The following is a 24,086-nucleotide window of genomic DNA, read 5'->3' as shown; positions in this document are numbered from 1 at the left end:
CCCGATTTAAAGAAAAACTTTATGCATAACGGCTTAATAAAAATAATGTTCTTTAGCAAGGAACATACATTCTACATTAATAATTATGAAACTAAAATGAGTGTGTGCTGTACTTAGCCTCCAGCATTGCTCCTGTTTCTTCTTGCTATAGGCTGCCATTTTGCTGAAGCCCACAGCAGCAGTAAATCTTTAGGCTGTCAAAAGATTGACCTCTAGCGGCTCTGTGTTTCAGCACAATGGTAAAAATGGAGAGACACTTAGCATGTGCAGAGCAGGGTGAGACAGTGTATTACTGTATTTTAAACTGTATAGGCACCTATTTTTAATGTTTTACATAGCTATACCTGCAAAAGGAGCCAGCCTGAAGTAATCTTGCAGAGCTTAATTTTCTGCCTAAAGTTGCACTTTAAGTAACAGTTCCATTAGTAGGCTAAGTAACGGGTTCACATTATGGTAAGTACTCCCTATTATCCCAGTCTACTGTAAGAGCCCCCCTAAACTCTAGCGTAAGCTTAGATATCTGAGACAATTGAATGCTTACACTAGGCTAATAATGCATCCTGTGTACTCACGGGGCTGTTCCATTCTAGCAATGAGTCCGTGAGGCACAAAGCACTGTATTGTGAGAGCCCAAACATGTTGCCCTACACCTGGAAGTATTGGATATTTTTTACTGGTTGGTTGAATAAGTGGTAGCGTATCTCTGGAGTGGTAAGTAAAGAATGGCTACACTTCATACACTATACAGTCTACCTGATACTTTTCTTACTGTTGAAATTGTATTGGAAAACTGAAAGAGTATTTACAGTCAAAACTTTACGTTTTTTGATAGAGTGGCAATAAGTTAGAACCCCGTCAGGTTTTTATTGCTGGCTGACAATGTGCTGCTTATGTGTGTTGTAGAGTGTTGGCCTTTCATTATCCATTGCACTGCAACACACATGTCCATGGTGTGCTACAGTATGCTATAGGACAGCACAACATAAAGATGAAAGTGGTCTGTGCCTTGCAATACTTTGTGTTTTAAAAACTAGTGCAGCTCCTAATTTATTTTTTTAGAAGGTAAGTTGTGTTGACAGCCCATTCAAAATGAATGGGTTGCCTAATGCAACACACATGCGCATAAAAAAAGGTGTATTGCAACAGGGCCCATTGTAGCGTAAATAGGCACTAAATGGGAAATTCACCTTTTTTTTTCGTTTGCAGTTGTGAAGTGAAATCTTCTAACAGGACAACAAAAAAAAAAACTGTTGGGTTTTATCCATTCCCCACTCTATCCAAATAAGTCTTATCTTCAGATAAACTCAAATGAAGAAACATTTTAGAGAAACAAATTAGAGAGCATGTGCTCTACAACAATTGTACCACTAGTTGACTGCACTGAAATATTGTGGTATGGAAGCCTGGAGCCTAGTATTGATGTGAAATAATAGTGGTATAGTGATGTGATACTCAAGATTTGTGTACAAGTTCACCAAACAATCTTGTATGTTTCAGGTCTTAATATTGAGCGATTCTGCATGACTGGAGGGAAAAGCCCCATTGGCTACCTGAAAGCTTACCTCACTAACCTGTACCTCTCGTCAGACTCGGAGAAAGTACAAGAGGCCATTGAGGCAGGTAAGGTCCCTCACTCTCCTGTTTGTCAACTTTGCATTTTAAACAGGAAAGCCAAGTGCTGGTGTCTGGAAAAATCAATGCGTGACGGTGAATGTGCTCTTTCTCTTCGCAGCTCAGTTGCCTGAGCGTTCACTGTGAAGTCATGTTCTGTACAGTCTAAAATGGAGCTTCTTGTATGGGCTGCTGTCTGGCCACATGCTTTTCTTCTCTGGCTCCTTTCACAAGACGTTTATTCATTCCATCCATGAGTACACTACCTGTGCCTCGTATTTCATCTCTGCATCTCATTTACATATGGCTAGTAGGGGCACCTGCTTCCTTCTACATCTGTGCAAATGGAAACTGTGTAGTGCATTTAAAGTGGAACTCTAAATACATGTTTGAAATACATATACGTTTTCTGTTTTACCTGCTAAAGGCTTTGTGATTTTAGCCAGCAATTCTTGTAGTTGGTGGTAGGAAATGGATATGGAGAGCTATGTTACTGTTCTAGGAAGATGACTTGCCTAAGGCATGACTTAACCGAAGAAAAAAAATGGATTGCAACCCGCCATTCCTTAGCCCTTGTACACACGGTCGGAGAAACCGTCGGAATGTGTCCTATCGGACCGTGACGTCGGATAATCCGACTGTGTGTGGTATGCATCGGACTGATTCCGTCGGAATATCCGTCGGACCTAATTTTCCAACATGTTGGAAATATTTCCCGACCAACTGGGCTGATCGGACCTAATCCGATCATGTGTAGAGAATTTTGATCTGACCAAGTGCCACGCATGCTCAGATCAAATTCCTACATCAAAGCTATTGGCTACTAGCCTGAATGTAGTCCCATCGTAACGAAATTACGTCATCACGTTCTGAAAGATCGGATTTTTTTCGCCAACTTTGTCCGACCGTGTGTATGCAACAGTTTCGGACAAGATCCGACGGACAAAATCCGACGGGAAAATCCGACGGATTTGGTTGTGGAAATCTCCGACCGTGTGTACAGGGGCTTAGATATGGTGGCTCAATTCATTTTCATTTTAAAGCAAATTTTTTGCACGTTCAGAAAATACCTGTTGGTCTTGCTAAAAATGCAGCATCCATGTCCTTTTCTGTAAGCAAATCTGAAAGTATAAAATGTTGTTTTCCTTTTGTAAACTAATGATTCCCCACCCTCCATGGAAGAGAGATGCACAAAGGCAGACATGTTTGAAGTCCAGCCTGGGTAGCAATCATAGCTCTCTTCATAGATAAAATAGAGGTTTGAGCATAATCGTCCGGGGTCAGGAAGTGTGTTATTCACTGGATTACCAGATGAAAATAAAAAATCTTGAAAAAAATGAATGCAACCTATTAGTTAACATTGCATAGTTACAAATTATAGTTAATCTGTTTGAAAAAAAGACTTGCGTCCATCCAGTTCAACCAACATAGAAAACCAAAACTCAAATAGAAAACCTGTATATACACTATCCTATAATCACAGTTGATCCAGTGGAAGGCAAAAAAATGCCCAATAAAGCATGATCCATATTGCTCCAGCAGGGAAAAAAATTCCTTCCTGATCTCCCAACAGGGCAATTGGATATTCCCTGTTTCAACTTCACCCATAAATATTAGTATCCAGATACAGTGCCTTTAAAAAGTATCCATACCCCCTTGAAATTTTCCACATTTTGTCATATTACAACCAAAAACATAGATGTATTTTATTGGGATTTTATGTGCAAAGTGGCACATAATTGTGAAGTAGAAGGAAAATGATAAATGGTTTTCAAATTATTTTACAAATATCTGAAAAGTGTAATGTGCTTTTGTATTCAGCCCCCCCGAGTCAATACTTTGCAGAACCACCTTTCGCTGCAATTACAGCTGCAAGTCTTTTTGGGGATGTCTCTACAAGCTTTGCACATCTAGAGAGTGACATTTTTGCCCATTCTTCTTTGCAAAATAACTCAAGCTCTGTCAGATTGGATGGAGAGTGTCTGTGAACAGCAATTTTCAAGTCTTGCCACAGATTCTCAATTGGATTTAAGTCTGGACTTTGACTGGGCCATTCCAACACATGTATAGGCTTTGATCTAAACCATTCCATTGTAGCTCTGGCTGTATGTTTAGGGTCGTTGTCCCGCTGGAAGGTGAACCTCCACCCCAGTCTCAAGTCTTTTGGAGACTCTAATGCCGTGTACACACGACCGGACTTTCCGTCAGAATAAACTCTGACAGTCTTTCCGACGGAATTCCACTGAAACGGACATGCCTACACGCGATCACACCAAAGTCTGTTCATTTAGAACGCGATGACGTACGATGGGACTAGAAAATTAAGTTTAATAGCCATTAGCCAGTAGCTGCCCTTGCATCGTATTTGGTCTGTCGGAATAGCATATAAACAAACAGTTTTCCCAATAGGAATTGATTCCATCGGAAAGATTTAAAACATGTTCTATTTCTAGGTCCGTCAGAACTTTTGAAAAAAAAAGTCAGATGACGCCCACACACGATCGGAATATCCGATGAAATGATTCCGTCTAACCTTTTCTGACGGAAAGTCCGGTCGTGTGTACACGGCATAACAGGTTTTCTTCAAAGATTGCCCTGTATTTGGCTCCATCCATCTTCCCATCAACTGTTTGGACCGTACTTTTACCCCCCTGAGAGTTTTTACCCCCCTGAGAGTGATTAACCCCTTCCCTATTTTAGACCTAGTTAAGGAAGGGGTCCTCTCCTTACTTCCGCCCCGTTCACTCCCATTTCCCCCGTCCCTTTCCATTCTCCCTCTTGTGCTGATTGCACCTACAGCATTATTACTTGCAGCATTATTATTATGCCTTTTAAATATGTTTTTTAAATATTGTGTTCATTAAGTGTTTTTCATTTCTTGAAAAATAGTGATAGGCTGGTGGGTGTTTTTATGAGCGCCATAATACTTGTAGATATTTTTTATAACCTAACCCTGCTTTATACTTCTCCAGAACTTTATCCATGGCCTGTCTGGTGTGTTCCTTTGCCTTCATGATATTTGTTCACTAAGGTTCTCTAACAAACCTATGAGGGCTTCACAGAACAGCTGTATTTATACTGAGATTAAATTGCACACAGGTGGACTCTATTTACTAATTAGGCGGCTTATGAAGGCAATTGTTACCTCTAGATTTTAGTTCATAGGTATCAGAGTAAGGGTAGGAGGGCTGAATACAAAGGCATGCCACACCTTTCAGATATTTATTTGTAAAATATGTGTAAAACCATTTATAATTTTCCTTTCACTTCACAATTATGTGCCACTTTGTGTAGGTCTATCACATAAAATCCCAATAAAATACATTTATGTTTTTGGTTGTAACATGACAAAATATGGAAAATGTCAAGGGGTATGAATACTTTTTCAAGGCACTCTATATTCTGTACATTTGGGAAAGAATCTAGGCCTTTTTAAAACAATCTACTGAGGTGGCCAAAACCAGTTGTTGAGGGAGTCTATTCCACATTTTCACAGCTCTTACTGTGAAGAAACCTTTCTGTATTTGAAGATGAAATCTCTTTTCCTCCAGACGTAAAGAGTGCCCCCTTATCCTTTGTGATGACCTTAAGGTAAATAACTCAACACCAAGTTCACTATTTGGTGGACACACCCATTAGGGGTCTTTAATAGACAGACCAAAGCACAAGGTATATAAAAAGGTATAAATGGATTAAGAAATCACAGTAGGAAACATGTTTCCTACTGTGATTTCTTAATAAATGTGTGACCATGTGTCTATTAAAGACCCCTAGGGGTGTGTCCACCGTGCTGTTTGGTACCAGGTATCTTGCTATTGTTCTGATTTTGGGTCAGACATACCAAGTCCCATTCACACACAATCCAATCCCTTCTCAATTTTTGTTTAAGTTTACTATATGAACCATTTATGTATTTATACATGTTGATCATATCCCCCATTAACATTATGTTTTTGGGTTTAGCTATGCTTTAATTAGCTACTGGAGTCCTTGTTTAGTGTGGAAATCTCATGTAAATAATGATATTGGTTGTGCAGAATTACAAGTCCTTAGACAAGTAAAACCATAATGATGATGTTTTTCAACTCTGTATTTAGTCATTAGCCCCAGTATTTTGGCATAACTTTCTTCACATTCCGGTAAATGTGATACTAATGTAATAGCCATAAAATAACCAAACCATATAAAAAGTTATACAAACAGAATTATCACAGTAAACTTTTTAGCCACTCTGTATTTGGCTTGCCCAAATACACATGGTAAACCTTCATTTGATTGGAGACTGCCAGTTAATGCCACTCGGAGGGCTAGGAAGTTCTTGATTTAACCCCTTGCCCAGAAATCTCTCCAAGCCACTCCATCAAAATTGGCTTCTAAAAATGACCAGTTTTGGGATTGAAACCATAATCATTGTTTGTGGATCTCCTAATAAAAGTTCAATTGGGGATCAGTTTTGGGGTTACCAAAACAACAACATGTGGAGACCAATTGCATAATACAATTGAATATCAACAAGGTACTAATTACATTTCTCATATTGTAAAAATGTGTAGTCTCTATTGATGTCAGGACACACCCAGGTATTTAGTGGGCTATGGTAATGATAAAATCCTGCTGGTCAGGTAATTAGTATTTTATTCACAACACAAACATATACACAGCATAGTGAGAAGAATACACAGCACACTCCTTGAAACACATTATTCAAGCACGACAGGCTAAAATCCATTAGCAGTATATCCGTAGACCTCCAATAGTATCCTAAATGTAGCGTAAGTAAATGCACTAGTAATTGTAGAACACGTTTTATACTCAGTTCTTGAACAGAGCAAAGGATCAAGGAACTGGTGAATATAAAGGTTTTTTTTTTCCAGTTTCCAGGTTATTTTATTTTTTTTATTGGCAACAGCATCTTGGATATTTTTACGTTTCTGTGATGAAAAGGTAGGAATTCCCTTCAAACAAAGGACCCTAATGACTTCCAGCTAAACAGTTCATGTCTGTTCCTCTTCCTCGGCTGTGTATGTTTTTTCATATGTTTCATAAACTGTTCTTGATAGGATTGGTTTGCAGCCCTCTTGGTATAGTGTGAGAGCCTGGCGGATAAGCTTGGAGTCTTTCCAGGGTCTGTCAATCACACGTTTATATTCCACAGTCACCAATGTATATTGTTTTGTCCATAGTTTGTTGTGCCATGTCTGGCTTTGCTCTTGTAATACTAATGTCCTCCGTAGACAGCACATCAGAGTGTTATTAGACTTCTACAAGTTAAAGGAGAATTCCGGCCTCTATAAAAACTGCCGGTAGACGTATTTATCAGGGAATGAATGCAATTCTTTCTTCATTTCAGCCACTCAATGAATAAGCAGGGATGTCATGCTATTTATAAACTTCAACTACTGGTCATAATTGACACAGTTCACCAATTCAATTTGACCACTTATCTGGATAGATCCTGCTATATCGAGTGGAATCTGTTATCTACAAATAATTAGTAATGGCCTTGAGGATTTTTCTCTTTAAGTTGCTGTTTCTTTTTTAAACTCTTAAATGTGTTGAAGTGTGAAAGTCAGTTCCTATCGGCTAAGGGCGAGTTTCTAATCGGGTTGCTTTGTGGACAGCACAAGGTTTTCTTGCTGGTTGGAAACACATTGCATGCAGTGGGTAGGGATGAGCCCGTGGTTTGAGTCGAGCGTAAGTGTGACTCGAACATTGGGTGTTCGTTTGTTCTAAAACGAACCGAACATATGGGGCGTTTGTGGGAAATTTGAACGCTCCATAATGCACTGCGAGATTGCAGTGCATTGCTGTACGATGATTGGCCAAAGAATGCACCTGACCTGCATGCTTTGGCCAATCACAGCATACTCTGCTGAGAGAGCCATAATTGGCCAAAGAGGACCAAGTCCACGCCCCACACTATATAAGGCTGCTTACATAGTGGCCGTGTGTAGTGTTGTTGGCATGGACAGAGAGATAGCTTGAGTTAGATTAAGCAGGCGGTGCCAGTGTATTTGATATATATATATATATATATATATATATATATATATATATATATATATATATACACTCTGCATTTAGCATAGACTTCATAGTCAGTGTTTACGATATATTCAGTCAGTGCTGGCAGTGTGTGTATATATACACACACACACACACACACACACACACACACAGTCTAGTGTGTGTGTGTATATATGGGATGCAGGACAGGGTTCAGTGTTGTTGGAGCTTGTTCTGCCACCACACCTCCAAAATGCTAGTAGTGATTCTGCCACAGCTCTCTCCTCCACCCCCTCCTCTTCTTCTTCCTCTATGGCCTCTTCCAGATTTCTCCTCTAAACCAGCAGTGCTCTGTAAGCATTCAAGGGCCTACGCAAGCAGTCAGGCTTAAAGATGCCATGCTGTGCTTGAGCTGGTCTGCCTAGGGGACAGCTAAGTGGATAGGAGCCACACTGGACACAGAATCTGTCAGTTCTGCAGGGGCAGGCTCAGAGGTGGTTGACGCCAGGACAGCTGCAGCCAGGAATGGTTGTATACAACAATGGCACTGAGCTTCTCTCCACCCTCCGACGGGGACACTTGACACATGTTCCATGTTTGGCACACGTCCTGAATTTGGTGGTGCAGCGGTCCTTGACCAGGTACCCAGGCTTACAAGATCTGAGGCAGGCCAGAAAAGCCTGTGGTCATTTCTGCCTGTCATACAATGCCAGTGCTCGGCTGGCTGTCATTCAAAGGGAATGCAACCTGCCCACTAACTGCCTTATTTTGACATGCCCACCAGGTGGAACTCAACATTGACAATACTGCAGTGGCTGCACACACAGCAGAGGACCATCAATGAGTACCTGTGTAAGTATGGCACCAGGACAGGGTCAGGGGAGCTTGATCACTACACCAGTGGCTACTGATCAAGGATGCATGCACTGTCCTGTCACCATTTAAGGAGGCCACAAGGATGGTGAGCAGTGACAATGCATGCATCAGTGACACTGTCCCTCTAGTCTACCTGCTGGAGCACACGCTTCGTGGAATCATGAACAGGGCACTTGAGGCAGAACAGCATGAGGAAGAGGATACTTTCTTTCCTCTCAAGGCCCCCTTTATCCAAATAGCATGCCATGCTGGCACACCAAACACATAGGAAGAAGAGGAGAAGGAGGATTATGTCAGCATGAATGTAGAGGATAACACTCAGCAGCAGTCTTCAAGGGATGGTTTTCAGTCCCTAGAAACCCAAGGAGTTGTACGTGGCTGGGAGGAGGTAGTTACGGATAATGCGATCCTTATTGACCCAGAGGACTCAGAATCAAATGCCTCTGCAAACTTACGCTGCATGGCCTCCCTGGTTCTGCAAAGCCTGTGAAAGGACCCTAGGATTCGTAGTATCAAGGAGAGGGATCATTACTAGCTGGCAACCCTACTTGATCCACGTTACAAGGTTAAAGTTGTATAACTCATCCTGCCTGGCAGAGGGAGCAGAGGATGAAACATCTTCAGGAAGACTTGAAGAAAGGTTTGTGTAACGCATTTCCAGACCCTGGGAGGTTACCATTTCCTGGACAACGTCCTGGACAACGTGTTGCTGAGGCTTCGTTCAGTCAGAGGAAGAGCGGTGGAGAAGGTGGCCGGCTGACCAATGCCTTTAAACTATTTTTCAGTCCTCAGCGCCAAGGTCTGATCGGTTCAAGCAACCAGCGCCAGCGTCTGCATAATATGGTGCAGGAATATCTAGGGGCAAGAACAGACTTGGAGACCTTTCCAACAGAGCATCCACTGGATTACTGGGTCTTGAGAAAGGACCACTGGCCAGAACTTGCTCAATATGCAATCGAGCGGCTGGCCTGTCCTGCATCCAGCATGCTTTCTGAATGCACATTCAGTGCTGCTGGAGGGTTTGTAATGGATCAAAGAGTGCGCTTTTCCACAGATTCCATTGATAGGCTCACATTCGTAAAAATGAATCAGTCTTGGATCAACAGCTATCAAGCACTTGATGCTGATGTAACTGATTGAATTTGCTATGGATCTGGGATCCCTTGAAGACTGCCTATGCTGACTATCCTATTCCTCCTCAATCTTGATGCTAGCTTCCAACAATATTTTTGGTTTAGGGCACCACCACCCAAGGCCCAATTTTTCTGCCCCTGTTTAACCACTTGACCACTGGGCACTTAAACCCCCTTCCTAACCAGACAAATTTTCAGCTTTCGGTGCTCTCACATTTTGAATGACAATTACTCAGTCATGCAACACTGTACCTATATGAAGTTTTTGTATTTTTTTCACACAAATAGAGCTTTCTTTTGGTGGTATTTAAACACTGCTGAGTTTTTTATTTTTTGCGCTATAAAAGAAAAAAGATTTAAAAAAATGCATTTTTCTTCATTTCTGTTATAAAATTTAGCAAATTAGTAATTTTTCTTCATATATTTTTGCCAAAATTTATACCGCTACATATCTTTGGTAAAAATAACCCAAATTGGTGGATATTATTTGGTCTTTGTGAAAGTTATAGAGTCCACAAGCTATGGTGCCAATCTCTGAAAATTGATCACACCTGAAGTACTGACGGCCTATCTTATTTCTTGAGACCCTAACAAGCCAGGAAAGTACAATACCCCACAAATGACCCTTTTTTGGAAAATAGACATTCAAAGTTATTTAGTTAGAGACATGGTGACTTTTTTAAAGTTGTAGTTTTTTCCGCAATTCTTTGCAAAATCAAGATTTTTTTAATCTTTTTTTTTTCACAAAATTATTATATTAGCAGGTTATTTCTCACACACAGCATATGCATAGCACAAATTACACCCAAAAACACATTCTACTATTCCTCCTGAGTATGGCGATACCACATGTTTGAGACTTTTACACAGTGTGGACACATACAGAGGCCCAACATGCAGGAAGTGCCATCAGGCGTTCTTGGAGCATAAATTACACATATCATTTCTTGACTACCTCTTAGCCCTTGTACACACGGTCGGACATTCTGACAACCAAATCCGTTGGATTTTGTCCGACGGATTTTGTCCGAAACTGTTGCATACACATGGTCAGACAAAGTTGTCGGAAAGCCCGATCGTTCAGTTATTTCATTACGACAGGACTACGTTCAGGCTAGTAGCCAATAGCTTTGGTCTAGGAATTTTATCTGAGCATGCGTGGCACTTTGTCCGATCGGAATTCTCTACAAACGATCGGACAAAGTCCGATCGGATCATGTTGTCGGAAAATTTTATAGCCCTGCTTTAAAACTTTGTTGGTTGGATATTCTGACGGAAACAGTCCGATGGAGCCCACACACAGTCGGATTATCCGACAACACAGTCCGATCAGACATTTTCCGTTGGAATGTCCGACCGTGTGTACAAGGGCTTACACTTTTGAAGGCCCTGGAAAACCAGGACTATGGAAATGCCCCAAAAATGACCCAATTTTGGAAAGAAAACAACCCAGTGTATAATCTGTGAGGCATAATGAGTCTTTTGAACATGTCATTTTTTTCTACAAGTTTTTGGAAAATGTGTAAAGAAAATGAAAATGCATTTTTTTTTACACAACGTTGTCCATTTACACAATGTTTCTAACACATAGCATGTAAATACCAAAAATTACACCCCAGAATAGAATCTCCTACTCCTCCTGAGTACGATGATACCACGTGTGTGAGACTTTTCCACAGCGTGGCCACATACAGAGGACCATCATGCAGGGAGCACCATCAGGTGTTCTAGGGGCATACGTTTCAAATCTAATTTGACTACCTATTACACTTTTGTGAGGTGCTGTAGTGGCATGGATGATAACTGATGTGGCATGGATGAGCCGTGGATGGATATGGCTGAGCATGAATGAGTACGGCTGAGTATGGATGGGTACGGCTGAGTATGGATGGGTACGGCTGAGTATGGATGGGTACGGCTGAGTATGGATGGGTACGGCTGAGTATGGATGGGTACGGCTGAGTACGGATGGGTACAGCTGAGTACGGCTGGGTATAGATGGGATGGCTGGGTACGGCTGGGTATGGCTGAGTACGGCTGAGTATGGCTGGGTACGGCTGGGTATGGCTGAGTACTGCTGGGTATGGCTGAGTAGGGATGGGTATGGCTAATTATGGATGGGGGTGGATGGAATGGCTGAATATGGATGGATGGATAAATATTGCTGAGGATGGATGGCTAAGCATGGATTAATGGATGAGTATGGATGGCTGAGCATTGATGGATGGCTGAGTATGCTGAGTATGGATTGCTGAGCATGGATGGATGGATGAGTATGCTGAGTATGGATGAGTATGCTCAGTATGGATGGCTGAGCATGGATGGATGGATGAGGATGGATGGATGAGTATGCTGGGTATGTATGGGGATGAATGGATGAGCATGGCTGGATGGATGAGTATGCTGAGTATGGATGGGGATGGATGGGTGAGTATGCTGAGTATGGATGAGGATGGATGGGTATGCTGAGCATGGATGGATGGATGAGTATGCTGAGCATGGATGGCTGGGTATGGATGGCTGGATGAGACTGCAATGGGCACATATCAGCGCTGTGGGCACTACACATCCAGCCCACCGCACTGCAGCACTTGATCTCTCCCCTCGCACTGTACCAACAGGTACGGGGAGGGGAGAGAGGAACCGGACATGACAACGGTTTGTTCACTAGTGATTGTTCCATCATTTCACAGAGCGATCATGTGGTAAACGGCCGCTATCAGCCGTGATGCGAACCCGCGGTCAAGGATGTTCCCAGGTGCGTTCCCCAGGGGAGAGCGGAATTCTGGGAGCATGTCAATGTACACCCTCCCAGAGTTATCTGACCGTGCTGCAGCCGTCATTCGGCTATAGCGCGGTCAGCGAGCGGTTGACGGGCATGTAATTACAATTTTTGATATAATATTTCAAAGCAGGGCCCGTTTCTGTGCCTACCAAGAGTAACTGTGAGGGGTTACCGTGTTCTGGCACCACCAACACCTAAGGCCCAATTTTTCTGCAGAGTATATAGGGCAGGCTGTATAGTATATATACTGCTGTTCAGAGTATATAGGGCCAGGGGGACTCCCACGCCATTTTTTTTTGGTGCAGGGTTCCCCTTAATATCCATACCAGACCTGAAGGGCCTGGTATGGATTTCGGGGGGGGGGGGGACATCCACGCCATTTGTTTGGGGTATTTTTGGGGCAGGGTTCCCCTTAATATTCATACCAGACCTGAAGGGCCTGGTAATGGACTGGGGGGGGGGCGAACCCACGCCGTTTTTTTTCAATGATTTTTATCTATATTGCCGGGATCCGATGATACATTACAGCCACAAGCAGTTTTACATGACATGTTTTCCTTTAGAAATTTCATTTTGCAGTGGTACTGGTATAAACATGGGAAAGATGCACTACTTTACAGGCAGGCTAAGGAGACCCCCCAGGCACAATATTTAAAGTATATTAGAATATTTAATTTTTATTGTTTCACTTTAAGCATTATTAAAGTCACTGCTCCCTAAAAAATGGCTGTTTTTAAAACTTTTTTTTTGCATTGATACATGTCCTCTGGGGCTGGACCCGGGTTCCCAAACACTTTTATGCCAATAACTTGCACATAAGCCTTTAAAATAAGCACTTTTGATTTTTCACGTTTGTGTCCCATAGACTTTAACGGTGTTCGCACAAATCTTTTGCCTATTTGCATGTTTTGCTGTGAACCGAACTGGGGGTTGTTCGGCTCATCCCTAGAAGTGGGCATTTTGAAGTCTGGGGCCCACATTGTCATAGATGGATACAAGAAAACAACCTAGGTTACTGGGAGAATCCTGCCTCGAATAAAGGGGAAATACCTGTCTCCAGTGATGTACTTGTCTCTGGTTCCTTCTGAGGGTGGCACGATAAAAGTTTCTTATATCAGCTATGACTTTTCACCTTTCTTCTGCTTCACAAAGTATGAAAACTAGGCTTGGCCTGTCTAGCTGCTGTAAGCTTAGTGTGTACCAGTAAAACAGAAGGGGTTACTGTGTGCCAGAGTAATCCTTTCCTCTTTTCATTGAGAAACTCAAGAGTTGCTCCCTCCAACAAGTTACAAAAACTTCTGTGTGCAACATCAAGTGCTTCCAAAATAGGAATGGCTCATTATTGCCCCTTAGGTTCTTCTAAAGTGGCCCACCCCTTGCCAGGATATCCTACGGGCCCACCCGATCAAGACCAGGATTGAGTCCCAGAAATGCCCAGTGACAGGATTGGAACCACTTGTTCTATTGGGGACTTGTTTTGTGGTTGCTAGAGCAATGACATCTGAAGGCCAATCACATAACCAATTAGGTATCAGCAATATATTACTTGCATTTCTCAGACTGTAAAAAATGGGCAGTCTACTGTATATTTGTGGCAGGACACACCCAGGTATTTATAGCCGTGATAAATACACAGACACTCCTAAACACTGACGGGCATGAACACACCTCTGAGCATAGTATATCATCTTCCTATTACTCCGGGATAACCCCTGCCTCATATGTAGAAAAGAACATCTAACTACTTTGATTTTTTTTTTTTTTTTTTCGTTCAATAATTTTATTGAGTAGAGGAGATTACAAACCGTTCCAAAAGGATAACATTTGAGAATTACGTCCAAGGCCCAAGACAACCAAAGTAACATGAAACAAAATTAAAACATTTGTCAATATTTTAGACCTGGATCAGTGACAACAAAGGCTGTCCTTCTGAGTTGCAGGCACGCTAATTAAAGGTGGATTCTCATGGAGGTTTTAAGTAAATGAGTTACGGCTCTGGAGTAAGTTATATTGTACTGGGATTCTTTCTGGAAGGGAGGCAAAAGCCGACCGCTACCCGGTGAGATCCCCATCCCACCCTTCATGGGATCATACTGTGGGGTGAGAGGTCTCACCAGATAACATACCTCACCAGAATCACATTCAGAACCCCCAAACTCATACTGAACTTGGAGACCTCTGTCTCAAACTGGAGTCAAATAGTCTGTAGATAGAGGTCAGGGTAGGGTGACCACATTTCCAAACTGCCATTCAGGGACACCCAACTTCCCAACAAAAAATGAGGGGGGGGGGGGATGTAGTCTCAGGGATGACAGGGAATTCACCATGATTTGTTGGGTGAATGGATGGTGTTAGCACATAAACATTCCCACACCATGCTAGATATGGTATCAGGATTATCAAATCACATTATTTCTATTACCACATTGTAATATATCATGAAATAGTTCAACTCAACATAATGCAGAATCAGTGGGAACCTGAGCTAATCACTTGCCACCGTTGCCTGCCGCCAGATGCAGTGTGACACTTTCCATCCATAGCCTGCCACCATATACAGTGTGCCATTTGCCACCCGTAGCCTGCCACCAGATGCAGTGTGCCACTTGCCACCCATAGCCTGCCTCAGATGCAGTGTGCTACTTGTCACCCATAGCCTGCCATCAGATGCAGTGTGCCACTTGCCACCTGTAGCCTGCCACCAGATGCAGTGTGCCACTTGCCACCCATAGTCTGTCACCAGTTGCAGTGTGCCACTTGCCACCCATAGATCAGATGCAGTGTGCTACTTGCCACCCATAGCCTGCCACCAGATACAGTGTGCCACTTGCCACCCATATCATGCCACCATATGCAGTGTGCCACTTGCCACCTGTATCCTGTCACCATATGCAGTGTGCCACTTGCCACCCGTATCCTGCCACCAGATGCAGTGTGCCACTTGCCACCCATATCCTGCCACCAGATGCAGTGTGCCACTTGCCACCCATAGCCTGCCACCAGTTGCAGTGTGCCACTTGACACCCATAGTCCAGATGCAGTGTGCTACTTGCAACCCATAGCCTGCCACCAGATACAGTGTGCCACTTGTCACCCGTATCCTGCCACCAAAAGCAGTGTGCCACTTGCCACCTGTATCCTGCCACCAGTTGCAGTGTGCCACTTGCCACCCGTAGCCTGCCACCAGATGCAATGTGCCACTTGCCACCCATAGCTTGCCACCAGATGCAGTGTGCCATTTGCCACCTATTGCTTGCCACCAGATGCAGTATGCCACTTGTCTCCCACAGCTGTGTCACTTGCCACCCATGTTCCCCTGTGTCACCTCCATTACTGTCCAGTGTCCACTTATGTGACTTGCACCTTCTTCTTCATTACTTTTTTCCCTCACCTTCCAAGTTCCAGTATTCCCTCTGGTGACTCTGAGTGGTCCCTCAGACAGTGAGTCTGGCTGTAGGCTAAAGGAGGAGAAGTCAGGCACTCGGGGAGCCATCGATCTGATCCAGCAGCAGCACACAGAACAGACACCAGATGACTAGTCCCTGCTTCTGCCACTCCCTCTACTTGCTGATGGGCGCCAGAGAAGGAGGAGGTGCCAAGGAGGGTGGAGACAGCAGTGCAGCACTAAATGCGGGCCTTGTTCCCGGCCTCACTCTCTGAGAAATTGAGAGTCTGTGATGTCACTGGTTGCTGGACCCCAGGCGGGCCGGCCCTAGCAACCAGTTCCAGAAGTGTAGAGAAATGTAATTACTAGTTAGTAGGTGGTGGCTGTGACCTTAATTTCATGCCGGGACACTATATTGTCCCGGAATGAAGGTGCCTGAGACCAGGGACAGAGATGGCAATTGCGGGACAGTCTGGGCCAATCCAGGACACGTGGGCACCCTAGGTCAGGGGTGCTATTGTGTCCTGATCTAAATCACTTTACCCAGACAAAGAGCCATCTGCATCCCCCTAGACATGTTTTTTAATGCTTCCCGACCACCTCATGCAGATATACGTTGGCAGAAGGGCACGTACAGGCAGAATCACGTTCTTACATTGCCCTTTAAGGGGTGGGCTGTGGGCACGCACGCACCCGCCGGGAACTCCGTGAGCGTGATCGCAGGTCCCGCGGACTCGATGCCCACAGGGATACCCGCAATCATCTCACGGAGAGGAAGAATGGGGAAATGCTAATGTAAACAAGCATTTCCCCATTCTGCCTAGTGACACTGTCACTAATCACAGCTCCCTGTAATCAGGAGCGGTGATCAGTGTTGTGTCACACACAGCCCCTCCCCCCCCCACCTTTATAATCACTCCCTAGGACACACTTAACCCCTACAGCGCCACCTAGTGGTTAACACCTTCACTGCCAGTCACATATACACAGTAATCAATGCATTTTTAATTGCACCGATTGCTGTATAAATGTAAATGGTCCCAAAATCGTGCCAGAAGTGTCCAATCTGTCCGCCATAATGTCACAGTCACGATAAAAATTGCTGATCGCCACCATTACTAATAAAAAACATTATTAATAAAAATTCCATAAAACTATCCCCTATTTTGTAAACGATATAACTTTTGCGCAAACCAATCAATAAACACTTATTGGGATTTTAATTTTTTTTTTAAATATGTAGAATATGTATCGGCCTAAACTGAGGAAAATAATGTTTTTTAATGATATTTTTTGGGGATATTTATTATAGCAAAAAGTAAAAAATAATGAATTTTTTCTTTCAAAATTGACGCTATTTTTTTGTTCATAGCGCAAGAAATAAAAACCGCAGAGGTAATTAAATACCACCAAAAGAAAGCTCTATTTGTGGGAAAAAAAGGACATCAATTTTGTGCGCAATTGTCAGTTAAAGCGACGCAGTGCCAAATCGCAAAAAGTGCTCTGGTTATTGGCCAGCCAAATGGTCCAGGGCTTAAGTGGTTAATACATTTACTGTGTATGCAATTAGTGCAAGAGTATCAGGGTATAGCACAGATTTAAAGTAGAACTTAACCACTTGCCGACCGCCTCACGCCGATGTACGTCGGCAGAATGGCACAGGCAGGCATAATCACATACATGTACGTGATTTGCCTCCCGCGGGTCGGGGGCCCGATCGGGCCCCCGCCCGGTGCCTGCGGCGGTCGGTTTTCGTTCGGGAGCGATCCCGGACGAGGGGACGGCCATTCATTCATGGCCACCCCCTCGCGATCGCTCCCGACGAATGGAAATCCCCGGTGACATCACTTCCTCTCCTGTAATGTAAACACAGGAGAGGAAGTGATGTATTCTCTCCTCCGTGTCGGTATTTTTCGTTCCGACACGGAGGAGAGCGGATCAGTGAGTTGCACCAACACATCCCACACACAGTAGAACATGCCAGGCACACTCACACCCCCCCTTTACCCCCCGATCACCCCCCCAATTACCCCTGCCCCCCAGTCACAGTGACACCAATGTCATTTTTTTTTTTTTTTTTTTTTTTTTTGCATTGGTGTCATTTGTGACTGTAATAACTGTTAGGGCAGTTAGGGTTAGCCCCCTTTAGTTCTAATGTACCCCCCTAACCCCCCCAATAAAGGTTTAACCCCGTGATCACCCCCCGTCGCCAGTGTCACTAAGGCTGGGTTCACATTGCAGCGGTTTATGAGAACGAATGTGATTCGCACCGCACTGCAGTGCAAATCACATCCGATCTCTGTGCGATTCGAGTTCAGCCATTCGCCGCACCCGCCGCACCCGCCACACCCGCCGCACCCGCCGCAAATTCGCACGGGACCCTTTTTTTGGCCCGCAGCAGAATCGGATCGCATGGGTGTTCACACCATGCGATCCGAGTTTGCAGATCGCACTGCGATATGCGAACTGATCTGGGGGTGTCAGTAACATTTCACTGACACTCCCAGCAGTTCGCATAGGGCAGTGTGAACTGCCGCCGGGAGGCATGCGATGCGGGAACCCGCCGCGGATTCGCGGCGTTTCCGCATCGCTCCAGTGTGAACCCAGCCTAATAAGCGATCATTTTTCTGATCGCCGTATTAGTGTCACAGGTGACGCTAGTTAGGCAGGTAGGTATTTAGGTTCGCCGCAGCTTTTTATAGCGCTAGGGACCCCCATATACTACCGCATAAAGCCCCCTGATTGCCCCCTAGTTAACCCTTTCACCAGTGATCACCATATAACTGTTACAGGTGACGCTGGTTGGTTAGTTATTTTTTTATAGTTTCAGGGCACCCGCCATTTATTACCTAATAAAGGTTTAACCCCCTGATCACCCGGCAGGTGTCATTTGTGACTAATAACTGTTAGGGCAGTTAGGGTTAGCCCCCTTTAGTTCTAAGGTACCCCCCTAACCCCCCCAATAAAGGTTTAACCCCGTGATCACCCCCCGTCGCCAGTGTCACTAAGGCTGGGTTCACATTGCAGCGGTTTATGAGAACGGATGTGATTCGCACCGCACTGCAGTGCAAATCACATCCGATCTCTGTGCGATTCGAGTTCAGCTATACAGATAGTATGGCTGAATTCGTGTCGCACCCGCCGCACCCGCCGCAAACTCGCACGGGACCCTTTTTTTGGTCCGCAGCAGAATCGGATCGCATGGGTGTTCACACCATGCGATCCAAGTTTGCAGATCGCACTGCGATATGCGAACTGATCTGGGGGTGTCATTAACATTTCACTGACACTCCCAGCAGTTCGCATAGGGCAGTGTGAACTGCCGCCGGGAGGCATGCGATGCGGGAACCCGCCGCGCATTCGTGGCGTTCCCGCATCGCTCCAGTGTGAACCCAGCCTAATAAGCGATCGTTTTTCTGATCGCTGTATTAGTGTCACAGGTGACGCTAGTTAGGCAGGTAGGTATTTAGGTTCGCCGCAGCTTTTTATAGCGCCAGGGACCCCCATATACTACCGCATAAAGCCCCCTGATTGCCCCCTAGTTAACCCTTTCACCAGTGATCACCATATAACTGTTACAGGTGACGCTGGTTGGTTAGTTATTTTTTTATAGTTTCAGGGCACCCGCCATTTATTACCTAGTCTCACTAGTGTACCCCTAAATTTAGGGGTGTCTACTTTCTAAAATGGGGTCATTTGGGGGGGGGGGTTTGTGCCATCTTGGCATTTTATGGCCTTCAAAACTGTAACGCCCTTAGAAAGCCTGAAGGCGGTGCTTGGTTTTTGGGGCCCCGTACGCGGCTAGGCTCCCAAAAAGTCCCACATATGTGGTATCCCCGTACTCAGGAGAAGCAGCAGAATTTATTTTGGGGTGTCATTTCACATATGCCCATGGCATGCGTGAGCAATATATCATTTAGTGACAACTTTGTGAAAAAAAAAAAAGTTTGTAATTTTCCCGCAACTTGTGGCAAAATATAAAATATTCCATGGACTCAACATGCCTCTCAGCAAATAGCTTGGGGTGTCTACTTTCTAAAATGGGGTCATTTGTGGGGGTTTTGTGCCATCTTGGCATTTTATGGCCTTCAAAACTGTAATAGGTAGTGAGAAGTGAACTCAAAAAATTACGCCCTTAGAAAGCCTGAAGGCGGTGCTTGGTTTTCGGGGCCCCGTACGCGGCTAGGCTCCCAAAAAGTCCCACATATGTGGTATCCCCGTACTCAGGAGAAGCAGCAGAATTTATTTTGGGGTGTCATTTCACATATGCCCATGGCATGCATGAGCAATATATCATTTAGTGACAACTTTGTGAAAAAAAAAAAAAAAAAAAAAAAGTTTGTAATTTTCCCGCAACTTGTGGCAAAATATAAAATATTCCATGGACTCAACATGCCTCTCAGCAAATAGCTTGGGGTGTCTACTTTCTAAAATGGGGTCATTTGTGGGGGTTTTGTGCCATCTTGGCATTTTATGGCCTTCAAAACTGTAATAGGTAGTGAGAAGTGAACTCAAAAAATTACGCCCTTAGAAAGCCTGAAGGCGGTGCTTGGTTTTCGGGGCCCCGTACGCGGCTAGGCTCCCAAAAAGTCCCACATATGTGGTATCCCCGTACTCAGGAGAAGCAGCAGAATTTATTTTGGGGTGTCATTTCACATATGCCCATGGCATGCATGAGCAATATATCATTTAGTGACAACTTTGTGAAAAAAAAAAAAAAAAAAAAAAGTTTGTAATTTTCCCGCAACTTGTGGCAAAATATAAAATATTCCATGGACTCAACATGCCTCTCAGCAAATAGCTTGGGGTGTCTACTTTCTAAAATGGGGTCATTTGTGGGGGTTTTGTGCCATCTTGGCATTTTATGGCCTTCAAAACTGTAATAGGTAGTGAGGCGTGAAATCAAAAATTTACGCCCTTAGAAAGCCTGAAGGCGGTGCTTGGTTTTCGGGGCCCTGTACGCGGCTAGGCTCCCAAAAAGTCCCACATATGTGGTATCCCCGTACTCAGGAGAAGCAGCAGAATTTATTTTGGGGTGTCATTTCACATACGCCCATAGCATGTGTGAGCAATATATCATTTAGTGACAACTTTGTGTAAAAAAAAAAAAAAAAATTTTTTTTTGTCATTATTCAATCGCTTGAGGCAAAAAAATAAAATATTCAATGGGCTCAACATGCCTCTTATCAATTTCCTTAGGGGGTCTACTTTCCAAAATGGGGTCATTTGGGGGGGTTTTGTACTGCCCTGTCATTTTAGCACCTCAAGAAATGAGATAGGCAGTCGTAAACTAAAAGCTGCGTAAATTCCAGAAAACGTACCTTAGTTTGTAGATGTGACAACTTTTGCGCAAACCAATAAATATACAATTATTGACTTTTTTTTTACCAAAGACATGTGGCTGAATACATTTTGGCCTAAATGTATGACTAAAATTGAGTTTATTGGATTTTTCTAATAACAAAAAGTAGAAAATATCATTTTTTTTCAAAATTTGCGGTCTTTTTACGTTTATATCGCAAAAAATAAAAATCGCAGAGGCAATCAAATACCATCAAAAGAAAGCTCTATTTGTGGGAAGAAAAGGACGCAAATTTTGTTTGGGTACAACATTGCATGACCGCGCAATTACCAGTTAAAGCAGCGCAGTGCCAAATTGTAAAAAGACCTCTGGTCATTTACCAGCAAAATGGTCCGGTCTGAAAGTGGTTAAGGCAAAACCTTTTTTTTTTTTTTTGGATAGAGTAAGGGAGGGTTCTAACCCCTTTCAGGCATTTTTATCCTCTGTGTCTGAATGGGGAGATTTCCCTTTAAGCCCTGTCACATAGCTGCAACAGGAAGTTAGTAAAATCTCTGGCAGTCACCAGAAATGGTGTCCCCATTGGAAGATTTCCCCTTTTTCCTGTACTGGCAGCCGCTCAAAATTTGGGATTCTTGCCTTCTACTATAAGGCATTTTCCACTCAAATCAAAAGAAAAACTGGGCAAGTGCATATTAGAGCCTACAAAGTTGTCTTTCCACCTCTGATTTATGGCATTGGTTGTAGACACAGTACCATGTTTTTTTACTGCTGTATGTAGCAGATGTGGTCTGATATGAGGCATTTAGCCAAGCTAACTTAAGGGTGCTAACAGTTATCCTTTAACGGCTTCCGGACCGCCACACTCATATATACTGCGGCAGAGTGGCCCTTTAGCACAAAATCACATACCTGTACCTGATTTTGTTTCCTGGGTCACAGTGGCAACCAATTAGTGGGTCCGGTGGAACTGATTATTCTCGAGGCAGACAGAACGGTGGTCTGCCTATGTAAACAAGGCGGATCATCATTCTGTGACAGGAGAAAACAGATCCTGTTGTGTTCTGCTAAGCAGGAACATAGATCTCTGTCTTCTTACAGTACAAGCACCCCCCACACAGTTAGAAAGCACAACCCTTTGATTGCTCATTATGTTAACCCCTTCCCTGCCAGTGTCATTAGTACAGTGACAGTGCATATTATTTAGCACTGATCACTGTATTAGTGTCACTGGTCCCCAAAAAGTGTCACTTGGTGTCTGATTTGTCTGCCGCAATTAGTCGCTGATCGCCGCCATTACTAGTAAAATAAAAATTGTAATAAAATTATCCCATAGTTTGTAGACGCTTTGACTTTTGCACAAACCAGTTAATATACAATTATTGTGATTTTTCTTGTACCAAAAATATCTAGCAGAATACATTTTTGGCCTAAATTGAAAAGAAAGAAATGGGATTTTTTTTATTATTATTTATTTATTGGACGTGTTTTAAAGCAGAAAGTAAAAAATATTGTTTTTTTGTTTTTTTCAAAATTGTCAGACTTTTTTGTTATAGTGTATAAAATAAATAAAATAAAATAAAAACCGCAGAGGTGATCAAATACCACCAAAAGAAAGCTCTATTTGTGGGGTAAAAAAGGACATCAATTTTATTGTACTGCATTGCAAAAAACAGCCTGTCCATGGAGGGGGGTACACCTTCCGGAGCTGAAGAGGTTAAATTATAAAAAGTATCCCCTGAGCCTTTGTTAAATGTTAGGGCATATCATTTCTTTTATCACTATATTTTTATTTAACCTTTATGTATTAGGTATTCCCTGCTGTACAACTTGTTCTAAAGGATTTTTTCTGTTTTTGCAGGTATTGCAGCTGCCACCATGTTCACACCAAAGCGAGACATTGTCCTGCCGGAGAAGGAAATGCGAGTAGCATTTGATGGAGATGCGGTCCTGTTCTCTGATGAGTCTGAGCAGATAGTAAAAGAAAGGGGTTTGGATTCATTTTTTGAACATGAAAAACTATATGAGAACAATCCATTGGCCCAGGTAGGAAAATGAAATGCTTAATTACATTTTAAGGTAATTTAGGTTTTTCCAGCTCAGAGATCAGATTTAAAGTGATTGTAAATTATAATTAAAAAACGAAAACAAAAAAACCCAAATATGTCATACTTACCTGGTCTGTGCAATAGAATTGCACAGAACGGCCCCCAATCCCCCTCTTATGGGGTCCCCCATTAGTGCTCCAGGCTCCTCCTCTTCCTGGTTTGCCCCCATAGGAAGCTGCTTCCTATTGTGCCGGGAACTAAACAGTTTTTTATTAAACTGTTAAATCAATGTGTTTACTTCCACTTTAATAGGGTCCTTCAAAGAGCAATGGAGGGGTGAAGTAATCCAAAGGTGACACTCGGATTGCGGCAAATCTATCCAGTGAAGAATCATTGCTGATTGGTTGTGCTGTATTGTAGGTTGCTGTTCTTTCTTGCCTCTTTGAAAAAAATAGTCAATGGGCCATCTAATTTGGTAACCATCTGCACAGGAGCAGACTGACAACTCATGGGGCCCCCGGGCAATAGGAGATTATGGGGCCCCCCAGGAAATCAGAGATTATGGGGCCACACAGTAGACACAAACACACACACACACAGTATACAATCACACAGTATACACAGACACGTTTCTATTGGCTTAGAAGGTACTGGAGAGGTGGGGCAGTTATAATTTCAGGATTTTTAGACCAAAAGGATGTTGGTAAGGGACATTTCAGAAACAGATGGAAAAAAAAACACAACATTTTTTACATACTGTCCCTGGTTTACTGAGGCTGGCAACCCTGATGGGGGCCCCTAGGGGCATGGGGCCCTTGGGCAGTGCCCGAGTGGCCCAATGGTCAGTCTGCCCCTGCATCTGCATTGTCCCTGCAATGGAAAATGACAGATAAAGCATCAATATGCAAACCACTGCTCTGAGATTGCACAGATCTCCTACTTC

The 24,086-nt window shown here is 43.5% G+C and overlaps 1 protein-coding gene across 1 annotated transcript in view; it reads left to right on the top strand.

The window, feature by feature from the left end:
- Positions 1-24,086, top strand: part of NT5C1B (5'-nucleotidase, cytosolic IB) — a 91,058-nt gene that overhangs the window by 55,815 nt on the left and 11,157 nt on the right. The window contains exons 5-6 of the mRNA XM_077488823.1: positions 1,498-1,620; positions 22,957-23,141. Of these exons, the coding sequence (XP_077344949.1) occupies positions 1,498-1,620; positions 22,957-23,141 (308 nt within the window). The remainder of the gene's footprint in view (positions 1-1,497; positions 1,621-22,956; positions 23,142-24,086) is intronic.

The sequence above is a fragment of the Lithobates pipiens genome, unplaced genomic scaffold (assembly GCF_037356315.1).
Source record: "Lithobates pipiens isolate NorthernLeopardFrog02 unplaced genomic scaffold, aLitPip1_a1.2 Scaffold_18, whole genome shotgun sequence".
Classification (NCBI taxonomy): domain Eukaryota; kingdom Metazoa; phylum Chordata; class Amphibia; order Anura; family Ranidae; genus Lithobates; species Lithobates pipiens.
The sequence above is the reverse complement of the archived record's forward strand: the minus strand, read 5'-3'. Positions and strand labels throughout refer to the sequence as shown.